Here is a 19,979-nt window from a genome sequence, read left to right on the forward strand (position 1 = left end):
CTGCGGTGGCTAATGTCAGATTATTACCTAATGTTACGGTTAGGTAATAATAAATAAATAATAAATAAAAAATAAAAGGACTTTGTTAAGAAGCCCTCTGACCCACTCTGGCTCTTAGAGTTTGGAACATTTCACTCGCCGCCTATTCATTAAATTTTTTTTTCGCCTATTCATTAATGTGCAGCCTGCAAAGAATGGAGACATCTTGGATCTTTGGCCAAAGAAAGTATCCCTGAGCAGAGGGCAAAGCCGCACAGACTCCTTAAGAAGCTTTGGTCTTACCCTGACAGTGATAAGGAATCATTCAAGGCCTTGGGGAAGGGGTGACATCGTGAGGTCTGAGTGTCAGAAGCATCACTGAAAGAGATTATGGAGGTTCTCGATCTTCTGGGACTGTCTGCTCCTGGGGGAAATCTGGGGCTGCGGGGAATTGACTCCTTGATCCCTCACTGCAGCCCCAGGCTTGCAGCAGAACCCCTCTCGCTCCCTGGAACTGGAATTTCAAAAATGAAGCAAACCAGCATCGGGCCTCAGAGCAGCCGGGGTGGGGGGGTTCCATTCTTCCTCAGATTTCCCTTAAATTATCAGCACAGCAACTGCTCCCAGGCTGTCAGACCCTCACCTGACTCTTGGGCCAGGCTGTGGGAACCAGGCTTGGAGAGAGAAAGTCTGAGGGGGGAGCAGGTCAGGCAGGATGCTGCGGGCCTGGAGAGAAAGTAAATAACAGCCTTGTTTGGGACACTGCAGGCTTCAGAACTCAACTGTGCCCTGTTTCCACCTGGCCGAGGGCCTGGGCCTAGGGCTTCGTGATGCCAACCGAGAGGCTGCCAGAAAAGCCCGGAAACGGCAGGCAGAAAAGTGGGGGTAGGGCGTGGGGGGTGCAGAAGGCAATGAGGAAGGTGGCTGAGAATGAGGCTGGGTCACTCACCCGGGAGCCACCGTCTCGTCACCCCCGTGGGTGGCAGTTGCCTCCCAGAGACCTGGCCCAAACTCTCCAAGCTTTCTCAATCTTCCTCTGGTGGCCCACAGTGCTCCTCCCTTGCCCCTTCCCCGCTGGTAAATCCTTCCTTGAACAGCTCAGTTCCCATAAATGGGATGTTTGGGGGCTTGTGGAAGTGGAAGGGGACAGTATAAAAAGGAAGCGTGAAACCCAGGGAAGAGGCCCTGTCTAAGTGCCTAGACAGAGAGCTGAGGGCACAGGACGCAGCCACAGCCCGGCCCGCTCTGCTGCAGCCAGGATGGAGCTGAGGGTGCCTCGGACAGGTGTCTGGGCCGGTCGAGGCTGGCTTGGTTGTGGGCTTTCAGGCTGAGAGGCCCAGATGGCCCAGGGAGCCACTGCACCAAGGGGCTGGCCTCCTACCTGCTGGGGGAGGGGGTGGGAGGGAGGGGAAACAGGGGCAGGACAACTGGTGTTAACCCCTTGATTGCCTGGGTGGGGCGTGGAGCAGAAGGAAGGGCAGGATATCCTTGCAGGGGGTCTGACTCGGGATTTCCCTTCAGGCTTCGTGGTCCTGGTGCTGCTCCAGAGCTGTAAGTAACTCCTCTTTCAAGTCACGGGAGACGGGGGGTGTGCTAAGGGTGCTTTGGAGGAGATCTTGGCAGAGGCGAGCACTTTCCAGTTTCTTCTGTGATTCACATGGCTCAGAAATATTAACGTATGTCAAACCAAGGCGATATGCATATGGATGTTTATTATACTATCCTCTATTTTTCTGTGTATTTGGAATTATTCAAAATAAAAACCCTTCAAAGGTTCTGGTCCGCTGAAGGCCCGGACTCGTGGTCTGGTGGGCACCGCAGTTGGGCCCAGGGGCAGCATGGGCGGGTGACGCCCGCTGTTCTTCCTCTGTAACCGGAAAAGGCTCACTCTGCAGGAGGAGGACTTGGAATGGGGAGAGGAAGGACTTTCTGGTCCACTCTGATCGTGCCCCAGCTTGGGGGACAGGTTGAGGGGGGCTGGGGACTGCCCCTCTCGGTGAGTTGCAAGTTAGGGACACTCCTGCAGGAAGGCAGAGAAAAAACAGAACCTCCCAGATCGACGACCCCCTGCAGGTTCCGCAAGGCTCCACTCTGAAGGCCAGGGTCTTCTGACACTGGCTGTTTTGGGCTGGATCCCTCCTCTCCTTCCCTCTCTCCTAAGCCACTGCCTCCAGGAAGCCTTCTTTACTTGCCCCGAGTCCCATTTTACCTTTATTCACCAGCCCCCACGCTCACTGCACACAGTGCCCTGTCCTTAGTCTGCAGGATATTCATCTACTGCATTTAATCTGTTCAAAGCCTTTTCAGAATAGGCCTTATTGTCATCAGAGGCAGAGGGAACTGAGCCAGCCCCTTGTGTTGAGAATGCTAACTTGGCTCACATCTGGGCCCTGGCCCCCAGTACTCCATCGGTGCTCAGTTCAGGGCTCAGCCCGAGGGCCCCTGGCTCCGTCCTGGTTCAGGCACCACCCCAGACTTCTTCTCCAGATTCTGCCTACAAACTGGTCTGCTACTACACCAGCTGGTCCCGGTACCGGGACAGTTTTGGGAGCTGCTTCCCAGATGCCATCGACCCCTTCCTCTGCACCCACATCATCTACAGCTTCGCCAACATAAGCAACAATGAGATTGACACCTGGGAGTGGAATGATGTCACCCTCTATAACACACTGAGCATGCTCACGAACAGGTTGGGCCCCAGGCTGCCAGGACAGGAGGCAGATGGAGGGCTAGACTGGCTGGTCCCAGGGCAGGGCGCCTCTGCTCGGGAGGCTGTGGGACGGCCCCCAGGGACCCTGGCTGGGGAAGTGGAGGGCCTAGGCTTTGGTGGGAGCAGATGATGAGGGTACGTGCTAGGCCATGCCTGGTGGTGACAGAGGCAGGCTGTAGAACAAGGCCAGCTGAGCTCCCCTGGGGAAGGGGAGTCCTCTCCCCCACTGGGGGTGCCTCTCCAGGGAACGTGGAAAATACTCATGACCCTATTTTGCCATTTCCTGGCTTCCCCACTCAGGGGAAACAAAAACGGGCAGCATACCTCAGAGTAACTGCCGCAAAGTCTATGCCTCCTAGAACCCTGAATCTCAGGGTTGGAAGGACCTCCCACCCGATGCTGGAAGCCTGCAACAGCCTCCCACACATGGGGCCAGCCCATGTTACAACAGCTTCACTCCACCCTGGCCCTCCTGCCTCCCTGTGCCCCACAGGAACCCCAACCTGAAGACCCTCCTCTCTGTTGGAGGATGGAACTTTGGTTCTCAAAGGTAGGACCCACTCCTCAGAGGATGATGGAATGGGGAGAGAAGGCATAGGTCTCCCTTACCCACTGTAGAGGGCCACAGGGGCTGCAGACAGGTTAGGCACGGGGGACTAAATGGTTGCTGGGGGCCCGCCCCGTGTACAGCGAAAAAACCAGAGCCCAGAGAAGGAGAGAGCCTTGCCAAGAGTCACACAGTACGTTGTCCGTGGATATTCTGACCCCCGGCCGGTGTTCCGTCTACTGCCTCTCAGACCTGAAACCACAGGACTTCTGGGAGGTACTGCCCTTAGGGCTGGAAGGAGAGAGATGGAAGGAACAGAAAATTGGGGAGTGTAGAGAGCCTGGAGGGACTCCCTGGAGTGGGTAGGGTTGGAGCAGGGCTGAAAAGGGGGGCAAGACATGGCCCTAACAGCTCCCACTTACTGAGTGATGGCTCAGCTTCAGCCCCCCGTCTAGCCACAATCACAGGGGATCCCCACCACAGCACCGTGAGACACGGCAATTATCCCCACTTCACTGACAAGGAAACTGAGATGCAGGTTATGACCTTTCCAAGGCAGCTTGGCTAGTAGGTGTTAGAGCAGGGCCTGGAACCCAGACTGGCTGCTCCAGAGCTCTGTCTGAGATGCCTGGGGGTGGGTCCCGTCCCAGCCATGCCCCTCTGGAGTTCGGGGGTTCAGGCCCCTGCATCACAGGCCTCAGAAACCCCTGGAGATGCCCGAGGCCACCAGCATGTCAGTGCTGAGCACGTCACTGGGGTGATTTGGGCCCTAGATTTTCCAAAATAGCCTCCAAGACCTGGAGTCTCAGGACTTTCATCAAGTCGGTGCCACCATTTCTGCGAACCCACGGCTTCGACGGGCTCGACTTGGCCTGGCTCTACCCTGACCGGAGAGACAAGCACTACTTCACCAGGCTGGTCAAGGTGCTGGCCGGTCGGGGAGAGCGGGGGCGAGGGGCGCTGGCACAAGGGGACGGCCGCCTGAGGGCAGGCCGAGAGGGGTCTGAGGCCGCCTGGCCACAGGGTCCGGGAACCCGGACTGGGGAAGGACAAACTGGCTTGTGCCCTGAGATCTGACACAACAAGGAAGACATCTTGTGACCACGGTGGGAAGTGCGATGGGGTCCTCAGAGGCAGAACGTCACTAAGTGGAAAGCCCACCTAGTGGGGGAGCATCATTATCCACTGTTTGCTCCCAAATCGATGCTGCCACTCCCCAGCACGCACTGCCTTGGGGACACTTGGCCACATCTGATGAGGGCAGCCCAAGCATCTCCAGGGCCGCAGGGCAGAGTGATTATCTAAACAAATTGTCCACAGCACCAATATCATTTTAATTTTAAAGACCACTAAATATAAATCTAAAGACCACTTTAATTTTTGTAGTCTCATGTACTGGCAGGAACAAAACACAGACTGAAAAACAAGTTTCTTCCAATACAATCTGTGGGCCACCGAGGACCACTGTCTGTCTTCATAGTCCCTCTCGGGCAGGGAGCAATTGAGCGTTGATGGGTGTGTGTGGGGTGTGGGGATGGGATGGGTCCAAGCAGTGTTTTAGGAGAAGGGTGGGTGAGCCCCAGGTGGGACCACCAAGGGGCCGCTCTAGCATTCGCCCTGAAGCGCAGTCAGGCTGGGGTCCCAGCAGATGGGGAAGGTCAATGACATGCTCGGAGACCTCAGCCTCTCTCACAAGACTCCCTCGCACGTAGCCGGGGTCCCCATCACTCACCTGCCTCTCTCCCAACCAGAAAATGAAGGCTGAGTTTGCGAGGGAAGCCCAGGAGGGAACAAGACAGCAATTGCTTCTCAGCGCAGCAGTGTCAGCAGGGAAGGTGACCATCGACAGCGGCTATGACATCACCCAGATATCCCAGTGAGTCCCCAGCCCCGCCCGGCCCCAGCACTCCACGTGGAGTCAGAAGACTGGATTTCTATCCCCGTTCTTCCAAAAACTTGATGTGTGGCCTTGAGCAAGTCACTTCTGCTCTCCATGCCTCAGTCTCCCCATCTGTCTAAAGGGGCACCGTAATCCCTGTCCTTCCGTTTTTACATGGCGTATTGTGCTAAGCAGTTGAGAGAGTTTCTGTGAATGCATTTGTGGAAAAGGAGGTAGGAGATGATACCCAAACCGGCCGGCCGCTGCGGGGTGTTTTCTCCACCAGAGCACTAGTCACTGGAGACACAGCTCAGTAGCAGTAACACTCTGCTTTGCTAGATGCCTCGAGGTGCCTTCACACACACAGGCGAGCCCTCCCCTGTCCACCCCTCCTCCTCACCCTGCCCCCTTCTGCACGTGAGGATGAGCAGTTCACAGTCCCGAGGGGCTGATGTCTTAGTGGAATCCGAAGACCTGGATCTTAGGAAACACAGGAATAAAGAACAAAGGCTCTTCACTATGACTTTTCAGAATCTTCTTTATGATCTCGGGGAGGCATAGACTTTGTTTAAATTGATCGTTTAGGAGGTGGGAACTAGGTGGCTCTCAACAATTTGCCCCAAATATCCGAAGCTCATATTCATGCAATCCACATGTGGTCCCTCTCACCTGGGGTGTGTGTGTGTGTGTGTGTGTGTGTGTGTGTGTGTGTGTGTGTGTGTAAACCTTCCTCCCCACTCCAGTGGATCATAGGTTCAGGCCATCCTTTGGTCCAGCTTTTTCCCCACCAGGCTATCTGTTGATGTTACTCTTTAATCTGCTTTCACTAAGATGAACGTGGCAGGTGGCAGGCAGGGGAGGGTGGAAGGCAAGACAGAGGCCAGCTCCAGATCGTGTGCCGGGGACATAATAAAAGAACTCCATTCTTGCCTTAAATGCACTCGTGGGGCTCTGAGCCCACTCCCGGGTGCGGCGGAGGGGAAGTGGCCAGGCAGCTCAGACAGTGGATCACAGGGCTCTACGGGACCTGCCTCAGGGTTGCCTGCCTGCCCTGCTCCCACTGTGCTGGGGTGATGGGTGTGAGGCCAAGAGCCTTTCTAATTTCCTGTCTCGCCCTCTGACCTCTCTTCCCCAGACACCTGGACTTCATCAGCCTCATGAGCTATGACTTTCACGGAGCCTGGCGTCAGACCACAGGACATCACAGCCCCCTGTTCTGAGGCCAGGAGGATGCGAGTTCTGACAGATTCAACAACGCTGTGAGTGCCTGGAAGGAGGGTAGCTGGCCAGGCAGGGGTCCACAGAGACCTGCCACCTGCCAGTGCTCACACACCAACGCTGTGCCCCTGGGGAATCCTGCAAGGGGGAGCTTAGGGGGCCCACTCCACAGATGAGAAAACTGAAGCCCAAAGTCTGTGAGTGCTCCATGCCTGCAGAAGGGAGGAGGCAGGAGTCTGGTCTAGACCAGCCTTGCACTTGCATGTAACCCGAGCTGATCACCGGATTGGTTGCCAATAGTCATTTACCTAAGACCTTCTTTGGAGAATGCAACTACAAAATGCATTTTAGATTGCGATTATCAACTCCCAGGAGGAAGCGTGTCCCAGATGCCGGGTACGCCTGGAACAACTGTCAAGGCAGCTGTGGGAGTACAGTCTTGCCCATCCTGCACCCCCAGCACTGCTAACAACTCCTCCCCTCCCCCTGCCCCCCCTCCTAGGACTATGCCGTGAGCTATATGTTGAGGCTGGGAGCCCGAGCCAATAAACTGGTGATGGGCATCCCTGCCTTTGGGAGGAGCTTCACTCTGGCTTCCTCCAAGACCCGTGTGGGAGCCCCGATCTCAGGGCCCGGATTACCAGGCCGGTTCACCAAGGAGGAAGGGATCCTGGCCTACTATGAGGTATGAGCTAGGGAGAACGTAAGATCCCCACACACCCAGAGGCCCTGAGGAAGGTGAGCCTCCCAACCCCCATTTCCTCCTTTGGGAATAAAAACATATGTTCCGGTGAACTTAACACCTTGAGGAGGAGGAAGTGGGGAGGTCAGGCCTCTTGCTACTAAGTCTCCTGCAGGCACACCGGGTCTGCACCACCAAGCTCCCAGACACCCCCCCCCGGCCCTAGTTGAGGTTTTCCTGCCAGCCCAGAAAAGAGCAATGGCCCAAAGGCGGGTTCTTTTTGGACCCTGCCTCTGCTACTCTGTATTGCCGTGGGCCAGTCCTTACGTCAACCCATCATCTCCCACATCCCTGTTTAAGATGCCAGAAGCAAACCAGAGTCCCCTTCATGCCCTCAGGCTACAGCACCCCCAGAACCCTAGGGTGTCTGCATCTGGTTTACATACATCAGCATGAGGACTGCAGTCTGGGGGCTGGGGGCTAGGGGCAGATGTCCTGAGCGGGATGAAGCAAGGGGCTGAAAGAGATGTGGGGAGGGGCATCTCCCTGGTGACCTGCACCCTCTCACCCAGCTCGCCATGCCACCCGGCCCTGTTCTCTGCTCAGATCTGTGACTTCCTCCACTTCACCACGGTCCATAGACTCACTGGCCAGCAGGTCTCCTATGCCACCAAGGGCAACCAGTGGGTGGGGTACGATGACAAGGAGAGCGTCAAAAACAAGGTAGGTTCTCAAGGCCACGCCCCAGGATGAAGAGGGAGAGGGAGCCCCGCTCCAAGCAGCCAGATTCAGGTCCCCTGCACTGAGGGCGGTGCTGGGTTGTGGGGGCGGGGTGGCTCAGGTCTTGGGTGCCCGCTGTTCCCTTCCCTAGGCAGGGGCCCAGGCAGCACGTCCGCCCCGTGCACACTCTAGCCCAGGAACCCAGCTCTGCCCCCTCTGGGTCTTCCCTGCCAGGTGCAGTACCTGAGAAACAAGCAGCTGGCCGGCATCATGGTGTGGGCTCTGGACTTGGATGACTTCCGGGGTGCCTTCTGCAGCGGGGGTGTGCGCTTCCCTCTCACCACTGCCATCAAGGAGGCGCTCCGCGCGGCTTAGCCCCTGTCCTGCACACGGTGGGGCGAGGGGCATCCCTGCTGGCCCAGAGCCTCATCGCCCGCCTTGCTGAGTCCCCGACTGAGCCTCAGTCTCCCTCCCTTGGACCTCACACGGAGGGCCGCAGGGGAGCCGTCTGAGCTCAGCTCCAGTGGACCAACAGGTAGAGGTAAGGCTGTGGGCAGCTAAGGCATGGGGGCCAGCACGGTGGAAGCCCCGGGGTCAGCACACCACTGCTGATTCATGAAAATGCTCAATGACCCCAGGCCCACACAAGGAGATTTCTGGGACTCCCCTACCCCCAGGCCTCCTTGCCGAGGGGCACCATGTGGCCCGTGCAAGCAGCACATCTCTCACGAAGCAGCGCCACACGAATTACCCCTCTGCAAAGCCCAGCTTGACACCTGCACTCAGGAGCATGATCACGTCTCCCCTCCCACTTCCCTTCCCTAAGTCCGCAGCTGCTGCTCAACAAAGCGCCAGAGCTTCACGTGTGTTGGCACTTGCGTCAGTCTCTTTGGGCTTCCCTCCCTCATGTCTTCTGGATTCCTCTCTCAGACTTGGGGGCTTGGAGCTTGTAGAAGGTGCAGAGGTGAGGCTACCCTGGCCTCTGCTGGGCCCCGGGGAGTCCCTAAAGGAGGCCAGCCTCCTCAGATCCATCCGCTGTGGACTTAACTCAGGAGGGCTGATGGCCTTCCAGATAATAAAGTAGTCCAGACCTCTTGCCGTAGTTCCTTGTTGAAAGAAGACTTTTCTGTTTTTCGAAGGTTAGCAGGTACTAGGAAGGCAGTCACATTCCAAACCTTCATCTCCTCTGAGCCCCTGGGAGGGGGTAGGGAGCCAACCCAGGGCCAGGTTAGAGAGCCCTGACCCTGGCCGTTCAGGGCTAGAAGGAGACCTCCGGCACCCTCCTTCTGGCCCAGGCCTGGAGTCTCTGCAGGGTGCTTGAGACATGGCCATCCAGCCTCTGAGACTCCCAGAGACGGGTAGGTGGCTCATGACCTTTAAAAACCCCTTCCGTTGCTGGGCGGAAATATGTCAGATGTCCTACGGCTGCCGCTCAGCCCTCTGTCTCCCTTGTCTCTCCTCTTGGGACACACTCGGCCCTCAACCCGAGTAGAGACAAGGCTGCTCTGCTCAGGCTGTGGCCGGGGACATGAGGTGGCAGACAGGTGGGATGGGAATACAGATGAGTTGGGATGGGCTTAGAAGACCCGGCGGTCTTGCAGCCTTTATGAGGTAGAAATGCTCTCGTCAGTTTTCTGTAGAATTCCCAGGGCCCCAGGCATGCCTTGTATCTGGAGTCCAGAGGCACACTCCAAAATCAAAGAGAATTTATGTGTGGATTCCCTCATGTTCCGATTATCCGTGCCTTGGTTTGTGACACTGGTTTGAGGTGTAGGGAAGGAAGTACCTATTGGCCACCCTGAAATCTGAACCAGCTGGAGCTGAGCAGATGCAACTGATCCCAAGGTCACAGCCCTGCTCAAAGCAAAGAAAGTGAGAGCTTGGCCAGAGCCTCGGCAGGGTACCTGGCATTTCATCGCGGGCCAGTGGGTCCAGGAAATCCCCAGTCGCCACACCTTGCCCACCCCACCACACAAGGGTCTTCCAAACCCCCTGGGGCTGCAAGCCCTCCAGGGCAGCCAAACCCCTCCTCCTCCCTGGAGCCACCCTTCCCCCAGCCTGGGACAAGCTCCACAGGGCTGACTCAGGGTCCTGCAGAGTTAGTCACATTCACTTATAGCTGCGGAGTCAGAGGCCAGGGATGGGGATCGGGTCTCCGGGGCCCGCCTCCTGCCTGGCAGGACACTGAGTCACCTGGCAGAGGGTGCGGGCACCCAGGCAGGGCCGGACCCTGAGGCTCCCCAGGCCCTCCGCTACAACGAGGACAACCGGCAGTGAAAGGCAGCCACACTCCTGTGTATTTATTTTTCAATGTTGGATGTTGGGATATAGCATACATGCTAAAGAGTGCATAGAATGGATTTGTTTCATTTAAAGAATTACTAACTCGTGAAAACCTGTGTAACAGCCCCCCCACCCCACCCCGGAAGGGAAACGAAACCTCAGTAGTGCCCCCTGAGACCCCACCAGCACAGACACCCTGTCCCTCCGCCTGGAGGCAGCCGCTCCTGACCTCCCCCTGCCTCCCCCTGGGGTCTCACCACCTACAGAAGCCCCTGGAAGCAGAGAGTGTGGGGTTGCCTGCCTTTGAATTTAACATGGGTGGGATCCCACTGTTCTTGAGCCTTCCTCTCTTTGTTCACCCTGAAACTATTAGATCTGTTAGGTCGCCCCCGAGACTGCAGTTGGCTCATCCCGTCCTGTATTTTGGATTATACGTGCACATGTGCTCCGCAGTGAGCTGTGGAGGGACAGGGGCCTTCCCCAGGTTTAGGCTATTACAAATAATACTGCTGTGCAAATTGGCACGCATGTCTCCTGGGCACGTGTGATGTTTTCTAGGGCCGTCACTGCTGGGTCGCAGACATGCCCATTTTCCGTTTTTACCAGATGCCGTCTCCCTTTTTCCAAAGGGAAGTCTTCGACCGTCGCTCCCACCGACAGCGACCACCCCTGTGGCCTCCCCTCCTCCCTGACACGTGGTATTTTCAGGCCTGTTAAATGATTGCCGGTCTGAATGTTTTATTGGGTGAATGAATCCGTGACTAGACATTTGGTTGTACCTGCCTCGTAACCCTCCCTGCTTCAAAGAATCTAGAAGTTTCTGAGTGCCGTCCTCCTCCGGGGTCTCTTCCAGCTCTGCCTCATGACTTTATCTCACTGCCAAGGGCTAGGGGATTGTCACAGGGATTGGGGAGACAGGGTCCTCTCCAGCAAAAGCGGTAACCGGGGGCCTTAGGCCCCCTTCCTGGGGCCCCATTGCCGGAAGACCTTCCTCCGACCAGCCCCACCTTGGGCATCCCAATCCCCCCCCCTCTCTGGAACCTTCAGCCCCACACGGCACATGTGAGAATGCCCAGGGAACGGGAGGCCGAGGGGAGTGTGGGATCCCAGAAGCAAAGCTGGGGGAAGGGAAGGCTGCTTCAGGCAGTCTGGGTCCCAGCACCTGGCTGAGAAGCCCTGGGTGCAAGTGGCTCCGCAGAGGCCAAACACAAAGCGTGATCTGGATTCCTTCTCCAGATGGAAGCTCTTGTTCCCATTGGCCTGACTCTTGGCACCGGCTCCTGGCAATGCCCCATCTCATCTATCTGTGCCCTCCTCCCCTCCGGGCACCGACACCATGGCTGCCGAGATCCAATCCGAGCGATGCACGGGGTAGTGCGCTCCTCAAGGGACCCTGCAGTTCCTCCCCCCAAGCTATTCCTGGCCTAGGCGTCTCCCTGCCCCCCAGTCCCCCTGCCTGACCTGACCCCACAGCTGGGAACCATCATTTGGCTGGGGGTGGGGCAGCCCCCGACTATATAAGTCTGGCCCTAGATGTCCCAGGCACCCTGGAGGCCCAGACCCTCTCCTGCTGACCCCTGCACACTCCAGCCTGACCACCCTCAGCCAGCCCAGCAATGACAGAGAAAGCCGCCTCGGAGGCCCCCACCTGTGGTCCGGAGGAGACCTCCTCTGAGCTGGCCAAGGCGCCCACCACAGAGCCCTCTGCAGAAGCGGCAGCCCTGGAGTCCGCCGGGGAAGAGCGGGCTCCCACGCCACACGCGCCTGCCCCCACAGCCCCTGCGGCCCCCGCAGCAGCCACTAAACCTGCCCCTGCAAGCGAAGGTGACAAGAAGGTGGGGCAGGGAGTGCGGGCGGGGGAGCGTTCTCCACCACAGACCTCTTCATCTCCCCCTACTTCTCCCCCAGATAGGCCCAGTGCCCCGCTGCGGCTGGCCTTGGAGGATGTGAGCGACAGCTCGGTGACCGTGAGCTGGGAGCCACCGGAGAGGCTAGGGAGGCTGGGGCTCCAGGGCTATGTGCTGGAGCTCTGCAGAGAAGGAGGTGAGCTCTGGGCTAAGCCCTGCACACCCCCAGGGGAGGTGGGCTTGGGAGTCACAGCAACAAGCCCCCAGACCCTGCAGCTGGGCCAGTCTGGGGGGAGATACAGAAGAAGAAAGTGCAAGCGGTCCCCTCAACCCACTCACCTAACACTTCTTGCTCACCCCATGGACCTCGGAGGCAGGAGGATGTCCAAATGACCTCAGGAGACACCCCCCGACCCCATCCTCCAGCTCCAGGGAGCCTCTGAGTAACAGGGAGAGAGGGGTCGGGGCTGCTGGGGGTGCTGGTCTGATAGGGAGTGAAGGAGATGCTGAGTCTCAGAGGAGCCTGCCCGGGGAGGGCAAGCAGGAGTGGGCGACAGAGAAGCTGGGAGCGGGCGTACTTAAGAGTAGGAGACAGTGAAGAGAAACAGGGGACCAGGGCAATGGCCCAGTTCCTGTTGCCTCTGTCCTGTTCACCTCCATGGCGGCCAAGTTCAGCCTGGCCCCTGCCTTTGTCCTTACCTTGCTACATGACTTGGCAGATGTGTCCAACCCTCTCCGGGCTTTAGGATACATTTGACAAGAAGTCAGGGAAGGACAGCAAGGGGAAAATAAGGCCCGGGGTGGGAGGTCTATTGCCCCAGATCACCAGGGAGGAGGAAAGCCCCACTGAGAAGGATGCCCATGGCCGTGAAGCCGGGGCCTTGCATGCTGTCCATTTCCCCAGGCTCAGAGTGGGTGCCCGTGAACGCCCGGCCCCTGATGGTGACCCAGCTGACCATGCGGAACCTGGCTCTGGGGGACAAGTTCTTCCTGCGTGTGGCTGCAGTGAGCTCTGCAGGGGCTGGCCCACCAGCTGTGCTAGAACAGCCTGTCCACATCCAGAAGATCATCGGTAAAGCCCATCCTTTTATCTCCTGCTCCCAGCCCTTCCCGGGCACGTTATGTGATAGGTAGGGAAACTTGAGGCTGTTGGGCAGAGGAAACAAGACAATCATCTTCCCCCATCCCACCCTCACATGCATAAGCCACATGCTATCACCATCTTGCCTTAAGAAAGTTCCAGGTTCCTCAGCAGCAAGCCTCTGGAGGTCAAAGAGGCCATTTCCCTGAGTGGCCCAGCCCCCAAGCGTTGGGGGAGGGTGTCCCTGACTCCCAGAAATGAAAGCTCAAGCTCCCCCAGGTCACCTGCCTCAGCGTCCCAATGCTAAAAGCCATTTTGTTCTTCCTCCTATCTAATCTGAATCCCTCCAGCGGCCAGGGAAGTTCGTGTTCTGCCCATTTTCTGCTCGTGTCATATGGCCTGGGTTCCAGATCCTCCCAAAGGTTTTTGAACAGAGAGAAGTCTTTGCTTGCCTCTTATCCCACCACGTCCCTAGTGGGAGAAACAGACGAGAGCCTGCAGGCCTGTGAAGTTTTCTCCATCCCCAGAGGGCAGCGGTGTGCTGGGGACCTTGGAGGCCAGCTGCTGTCCCTTTGTAAGACTTCTATTTGCAGGGTGCATTAGCCTCAAGCCTACCCTTGCTCCCTTCCCAGAGCCGATCGGGTTTCAGCCCGTTAATGGCAGTGAGTCATTTGGTCTGATCTGAGGTCTCTGGGGACAGCCCAGGGCCCGGGGTGAAGAGAGACACAGGCCAGCAGGTGGCCTGAGGCCTTCTCTACCTTCTTTCTTTTCCCCTGCACCCACAGGAGGCCTCCAAAAAGAGTGGGCTTCAGAGCCACAGGAGAGGTCAAGTTTGGATTCAAGGAAATACTTCTCAACTTCAAGGCCCAAGAGATGTGGGAACCACGGGGCTAGAGAGATTAGAATCACGGGCTATGACAGGGGGTCCATCCAAGCCAAGCAGGTCCTCAGGGGCCCGAGACTCCCTCGAGGTCACTCAGCCTATTAGCAGCAATCCCAGAACCTGCCTCCCATACAGGACCATTCCTGTGCCACCAAGCGTCCGGGAGTCTTCTCTGGGACCCTTCCATCCCTTGAGTCTGGGGCAGACATGACCCCCACCTGGCAGCCACAGTATGGACATGTCGACTCTAACCTGGAGGTGCCAGGAAGCCCTCCTGGTTGGGAGGGTCCTGGACCTGCCCCAGGAGCTCAGACTCTGAGAGGGTACAGGAGGCCATGGCTCTCTACTCCAAGGCCCAACATTGAAGGAGCCAGCCAGACTCTGCACCCACGACTCCATTATAATTCCTCTGGCAGGAGAGAAGGGGATTTCCTGGAGAGAAGAGGGGGAGGAGGCCGCGAACAAACAGGGACCAGCCAGGCCCTCCTCATGGGCAGGGCAGGGTGGGGACCTTGTCCAGAATCCTCGGCTGCTCAGCTGTCCCTTCTTAGCCACCTGGAGCTGCCAAGCATTCCTGCCCCCCTGCAGCTGCCCCTAGATCGTTCCACTCCTTATGCCCCCAGAGCCAAGGGCCTGCACAGCTAATCCTCGGAGACACAGTGTTCCTTCTCACCATCTCCTCCCCTCCGGCCTGTGTGCCACCGACCAACTGCTGCCACCTGTTTGCTGCCGAGGAGCCTCAACCTCCACCGCTCCTTCCCCCGCCCGGGGCAGGGAGCGGGGAGGATGGCAGGGGCTGCAGCAGCCTCCCCTTAGAATGCCCAGCGGCTTTGGTGGCTGCACCTGATTAGGTGACGGTCAGGAAGGTGGCTCCCCCCCATAGCATGGGACTGAAGTGAGATTTCAGGAAGGACTTCCCAACTGTGAGACTGAAAGGTAGTGGGAGGGGTGACAGAGAAAGAAGGGGTATAGCTGCTCTGCCCTCATTTAAGAAGGGAAAGATCCTAATCCTCCCATATGGCCTCCGACAGAGAAATGGGCAAACGGATCTCACAGGGGCTTCTCTGGAAGTTCTGGGCTGCTGTGGAATGGAGGATGCTGGATAAGGAGGAAGAAGGCATGGCCACCTTTCCTGGGAATGCAGGCCGACAGGTGCAGCACCTGCTTCCCACTAGGGGGAGCCAAGGAGCCCGCCAGGACCCATCTGGAGCCCTGGCATGCCTAAGCTGCAGGGTAAATCCCAGCCTGGCAGGGGCAGGGCGCCAAGGGAGTGCCCGGGATGCTTACCAGTTCACACCATGGAGGCCCTGCCCTCCTGGAACCTCCCAGCTCTCAACTCCCCAAGGGCCTTGAGGGATTTGGGCCCCTGCATCTCCATTAGCCTTTCCCACAAGCAGGCAGCCCCAGAGCACAACTAGGAGCCCTCCTGCCCAGCCAGCGACCCTCACCGGTTGTTTCCTATGGCTACCACAGTAGCCTCCAATCAGCAACCCCGTGCTGTGCTAAGCCTAGCCTCTCCCTTTGATGCAGAGGCCCCCAAGATCCGAGTCCCCCGCCACCTTCGTCAGACCTACATCCGCCAGGTGGGAGAGCCAGTCAACCTGCAAATCCCCTTCCAGGTAGGTGTGGCCCCTGCCCAGGATAACAGCCTGGAGGGAAATCAGGGCCCCTACTTGAGGTGTGTCGGAGGAACCCTGGAAATGTCAGGATCCTCATGAGAGGCCCTCATGAGACCCACCAAGAGAGCAGCACCCTCCCTCCGTTGTACACATGACTCAGTTGTGATTCTCCAGCCTGTGGTCGGGATGGGTGGTCCCAGGGTTGGCTGGACACCTGGAGAAGGAGGCTGTGAACAGCACCTGCGTCTCCTGGAAGGGCTGATGGGGCCAGCTCCCCTGAGCACAGCTCCAGAGATCCCCGGAATTGAGTGGGTATGGGGTGCTGGTGCCTCCTGCATCTGCCCTGAGAGCTCCTCCCTCCCAGGGGAGTCCCAAGCCTCAGGCCTCTTGGACCCATAATGGCCACGCCCTGGACAGCCAGCGAGTGAACGTGCGCACCGGGGACCAGGACTCCATCCTCTTCATCCGCTCGGCCAGGCGCTCTGACTCAGGCTGCTATGAGCTCACTGTGCGTCTGGAAGGCTTGGAGGCCAAGGCAGCCATCGACATCCTGGTGATTGGTACGGGGCCAGGCGAGGCGGGGCTGCCATGCTGGGGACCCAGAGACCCCATCTCCTACCCCAGAGCTGACCGCTGACGGGATTAGGCCAGGGAGTGTGTGACAGGAGCCAGATCTTGGGTGTGGGGATTTTGCAGCAAGCCCAGCCTTCCCCCTCACCCCCCTCACACTCTGGCCCTGCAGAGAAACCTGGACCCCCCAGCAGCATCCGGCTACTGGACGTCTGGGGCTGCAACGCTGCTCTTGAGTGGACACTGCCCCAGGACACAGGCAACACAGAGCTCCTGGGCTACACAGTGCAGAAGGCAGACAAAAAGACAGGGGTGAGGCCCGCTGGAGCAGCGTGCGGTGGGGGGGAGGTGGCCAAGGTGGCCAGGAAGGCCCGGCCCTCCGAGAGTCCAGGGAGCGTGCTCTAGTCTAACTACCACTAACCTGAGGTCCTCATGTGGCTTCTTAGCAAGATCCCTTTCCTCTCTGGGCCTCAGCTGCCTCCTGAAGACTGCAAGGGGGGCTCTCTGCGGCCCTTCAAGGTCTAAAGCAGTGCTTCTGGAAATGTAATGTGCCTATGAATCACCTGGGAATCTTGCTAAAATGCCAATCTTAACTCATTAGGTCTGGGGCGGGGGCTGAGATCCTGTACTTCCCAGAAGTTCCCAGCTGATTCTGAGTATGCAGGTCCTCAGGCCACACTTTGAGCCGTAAGAATCTAGAATTCTCTGAGGACCCCAGCGAGGTCATCTGAGTATCCAGGGACCCTGTCTCCCAAAGCTGGATGGTTCAGCTTCCTCGGGATAAGGCCTGGAATGAGCACCTCTGAGGAAGGGGCCCCAGGGTGAGCCAGGAGGGCAAGGGCAAGGGTCAGAGGAAAGGATGACCAGGCCGGGGTCCCCGCAGCAATGGTTCACGGTCCTGGAGCGCTACCACCCAACCACCTGCACCATCTCTGACCTCATCGTGGGAAACGCCTACTCCTTTCGGGTCTTCTCGGAGAACCAGTGTGGGCTCAGTGCCTCGGCCGCGACCACCAAGGAGCTAGCCCGCATCCAGAAGGCAGGTGGGTCTGGGCCCGGGGCCAGACACCAAACCAGGCCTGCCCTCCTTCCCTCCAACCGCCCCCCCCACCCAGCCAGGCTCGGCCTGTCCTGGGGCATCAGCACCCCTCCCTGTGGGCTCCCCGTGGGTGCCGCTCGCCAGAGCATCTGCTGCCCTCTCCACACCCACTCCACAGCTACGCACACGCTCACGCATTCACACAAGGGACTATAAAGAAATGGATGTGGTTGATTGATTTTAACACACACATCAGAGCAAACCCGTGCAAAGGAGATGCGCCCCTTGGGAGGCTGTGCACTTATTCCAAAGTTGCTGGTGGCGGCCAGCATCGAAGCAATCACGGGGGCTCATGCGCGGTGTCCCAGGGGCACTACTCTGAGGGGCGGGGTGCGTGGGTAGGTAGAGTCCGGTGAGTTGGCTCAAACACAAGCCTCCTGACCCTCAGATAACACCACACAGATGGACAGGAGAGATATGGGTATTTACTGTCTCCACACGGCCACGTGACGTGCTTGCGTCAGATATGAAATGCCAAGCCCTTGCTCCCTGTCACCCTGTGATCTCCAGCACCCCCACCCCCCGCCCCCCAGCACGGAGTCTGTGTAGGCTTCGGAAGGCACACGCAAATTTTTAACACCAGCCTGTGCTGCACAGAACGAAGAAGATATTTTTGTTTAAAAAAGGAAAACCAGTCAGGTCTCCAAAGACAAACAGAAATGAAGTGTGGATCTCTGGGTTGCAAGTCCCCAGCCTCGGCCAAGAGCAACTCATCTATCCAGTTTTCCTGCTCGTTGCCCTCTCTGTCCTCTCCCTGACCCACCCAGGCACGGTCCCGACATTCCTCTGCTTCTTTGAGATCTTCTGTCTCTAAATTCTCACATATTGGCCATGCCTGGCTTCCCGAAGATCCCAGGAGCCTGGGGTCCTGCCACGGAGCTCCTTCATCCCACGGCAGCAATGAAATGGCTTGTCTCCTGCCCTCGTTGAAGCTAAGATCCTCCTCCAGACCACCAGCTCTCTGCCCAGAGAGCCATGGTCATCATGTGATTGTCTACCCTTTAAGCCCCAAACTCACTAAGTGATATTGGGCAAGTCACTCATCCATGAAGGGCCTTAGTTTCCCGTCTGTCAAATAGTAATAACAAACTCACTCTTGCAGAAGGATGCTAAGTAGAATAAATAAGACACCTAAGCGTAAGCTATAGTGGTTATTTTAGGAAAATGGATGAATTCAGTTCTAAGAGGTCTACTCTTGTAACCTTAAATTTGCACCCCTTTCTCTCCTGAACCCAGATATTGTTGCCAAACCTAAAGGGTTTGTGGAGCGAGACTTCTCAGAAGCCCCCTCATTTACCCAGCCCCTGGCTGACCACACCTCCACTCCTGGCTACAGCACTCAGCTCTTCTGCAGTGTCCGAGCATCGCCCAAGGTAAGGGGTGAAGCCCCCCTGTGCCCTGGGTGGGGGCAGTGGGCTGGGGAATCTTTCCAGACAGCTCCTTCAAAGCCCATCCCACCCCACAATCTCCTCAGCTCTCTTCTGACCATGTTCCCTTAGCCCAAGATCATCTGGATGAAAAACAAGATGAACATCCAGGGTGACCCCAAATACCGTGCCCTCTCTGAGCAAGGCATCTGCACCCTGGAGATCCGGAAGCCCAGCCCCTTTGATTCTGGGGTCTACACCTGCAAGGCTGTCAATGTGCTAGGGGAGGCATCCGTGGACTGCCGGCTGGAGGTCAAAGGGAAAGGTACGAGGAACGTCCTTCTCCAGGGACCATCCCTTAATAGAAGCCACCTCTTCTCCTGCCCGACTAGATGAGGCTGGGTGCTGGAAATCAAGGCAAGACAGACGGTTAGTAAAGATGGAGAGATCTGGCTAGTGGAAGGATTTTCCAAGTGGGAGGACAGCCCAATGTAAGGAACGGAGGTAGTAGAGTCTGCCACCCAGACTGACTGATTACCTGGGGTGAGGGCGTGTAGCCTTGAGCCCCTCTCATCCCACTACCCCCAATTCGGGTCCCCTGCAGACGCGCCCCTCCCCCACTCTGACTGTGGCATCTCTTCCAGCATCAGCCACACACTGAAGAGCGACAGGAGGCTGTGACGAAGAGGACGGTAAATGGCTGGACCCTCGGTCTCTGGGGCCAGAGGCCAGAGCAGGGGGTGGGGGTGGGGGCCGGAGAAAGGTGGCATTCAGCTCTGGGGACAAATCTGCAATCCCGGGCAACGTGCGCATAGGACAGGGGTCTAGTTCAGGGCATTCCCTTGGGCCTGTTTCCTTGTCAGCAAGAGGGGACAACAACCTGTGGCCCACCTTCCCTCCCAGGTGGTTCTGAGGCTCTGGACACGTAGGGAAGGTTCCCTGAGCTGCAGTGGCAGAGCTAAGCGCTGGGCATTGGGCCCTTGGGGTGGGAGGCCTGGGAAGGAAAGAGGGGTGCTCTGTCCCTCTGCCCCGTCTCACTTCTTCAGCAGGTCAGGTAGAGCCCGGCTCTGTCTAATCCCAGGGCTCATGAAGCATGTTCTCTGCCAGGTGCTGCAGACCTGGGGATTCGGGGCCACCAGACTCAGAATCAAGCTCCACGGATGCCCCAGAACCCCGTTCACACGGTGATGGCTGATGGCTTTCCTCCCTGGTACCTGCCTCGCCTCCCTCCCCTAGAGGCCGGAGCCCAGGAGCCTGGGGTAGGCCTGGCAGGTCCCAGGCCCGGCTTCCTGGGCATGAGGGGGCCTGGGAGGTGCAAAGACTGGATGCCCCTGCAGAGAGGTGCACTCTGGGTGAGAACCGCTCAAATAAAGGTGTGTGTTGTGTTTCAGTGCGGGGGGCCTCTGTGCCGGTGAGCGTCGTTGTGATGGGGGAGGCGCTGTGTCGCAGCGAGGGGGATGGAATGCGTCACGGGGAGGGGGTCTCCACCTGTGAC

General features: G+C 57.9%; 2 protein-coding genes across 5 annotated transcripts; both read left to right on the forward strand.

Annotated features, from left to right (window-relative positions):
• Nucleotides 1-1,143: 1,143 nt before the first annotated feature.
• On the forward strand, nucleotides 1,144-8,147 carry CHI3L1 (chitinase 3 like 1). Its single transcript, XM_027611239.2, is given in 10 exon segments — nucleotides 1,144-1,263; nucleotides 1,501-1,530; nucleotides 2,467-2,668; nucleotides 3,183-3,239; nucleotides 4,010-4,160; nucleotides 4,988-5,112; nucleotides 6,251-6,374; nucleotides 6,836-7,018; nucleotides 7,622-7,738; nucleotides 7,970-8,147. Coding segments are annotated over 10 exon segments (1,155 nt in total). The 5' UTR covers nucleotides 1,144-1,238; the 3' UTR covers nucleotides 8,111-8,147.
• On the forward strand, nucleotides 8,139-19,877 carry MYBPH (myosin binding protein H). Of its 4 annotated transcripts, XR_003523032.2 has the most exons (12): nucleotides 8,139-8,276; nucleotides 10,625-11,842; nucleotides 11,927-12,061; nucleotides 12,770-12,937; nucleotides 15,360-15,448; nucleotides 15,813-16,008; nucleotides 16,191-16,330; nucleotides 16,902-17,061; nucleotides 18,354-18,490; nucleotides 18,617-18,913; nucleotides 19,129-19,176; nucleotides 19,592-19,877. XR_003523032.2 is itself a non-coding variant. In XM_027611238.2 (11 exons), the coding sequence occupies exons 2-10, from the start codon at nucleotides 11,635-11,637 to the stop codon at nucleotides 19,143-19,145; spliced, it is 1,527 nt and encodes a 508-aa protein (XP_027467039.1). In that variant the 5' UTR covers nucleotides 8,139-8,276; nucleotides 10,625-11,634; the 3' UTR covers nucleotides 19,146-19,176; nucleotides 19,592-19,877. The 4 variants fall into 4 exon arrangements, 1 of the variants encoding a protein (XP_027467039.1); XR_003523031.2 differs by having other exon boundaries at nucleotides 10,625-12,061; XM_027611238.2 differs by having other exon boundaries at nucleotides 10,625-12,061; nucleotides 18,617-18,809.
• The last annotated feature ends 102 nt before the right edge of the window (nucleotides 19,878-19,979 follow it).

Source organism: Zalophus californianus, chromosome 10, assembly GCF_009762305.2.
Source record: "Zalophus californianus isolate mZalCal1 chromosome 10, mZalCal1.pri.v2, whole genome shotgun sequence".
Taxonomy (NCBI): domain Eukaryota; kingdom Metazoa; phylum Chordata; class Mammalia; order Carnivora; family Otariidae; genus Zalophus; species Zalophus californianus.

What these genes read in the sequence shown, in the direction of transcription:
- MYBPH (XM_027611238.2), top strand. Translation starts at nt 11,635, where the DNA reads ATGACAGAGAAAGCCGCCTCGGAGGCCCCCACCTGTGGTCCGGAGGAG. An exon ending in CCACATCCAGAAGATCATCG is followed by an intron (nt 12,938 to 15,359) that starts GTAAAGCCCATC and finishes CCTTTGATGCAG; the next exon opens with AGGCCCCCAAGATCCGAGTC. An exon ending in AGCCCGCATCCAGAAGGCAG is followed by an intron (nt 17,062 to 18,353) that starts GTGGGTCTGGGC and finishes TCCTGAACCCAG; the next exon opens with ATATTGTTGCCAAACCTAAA.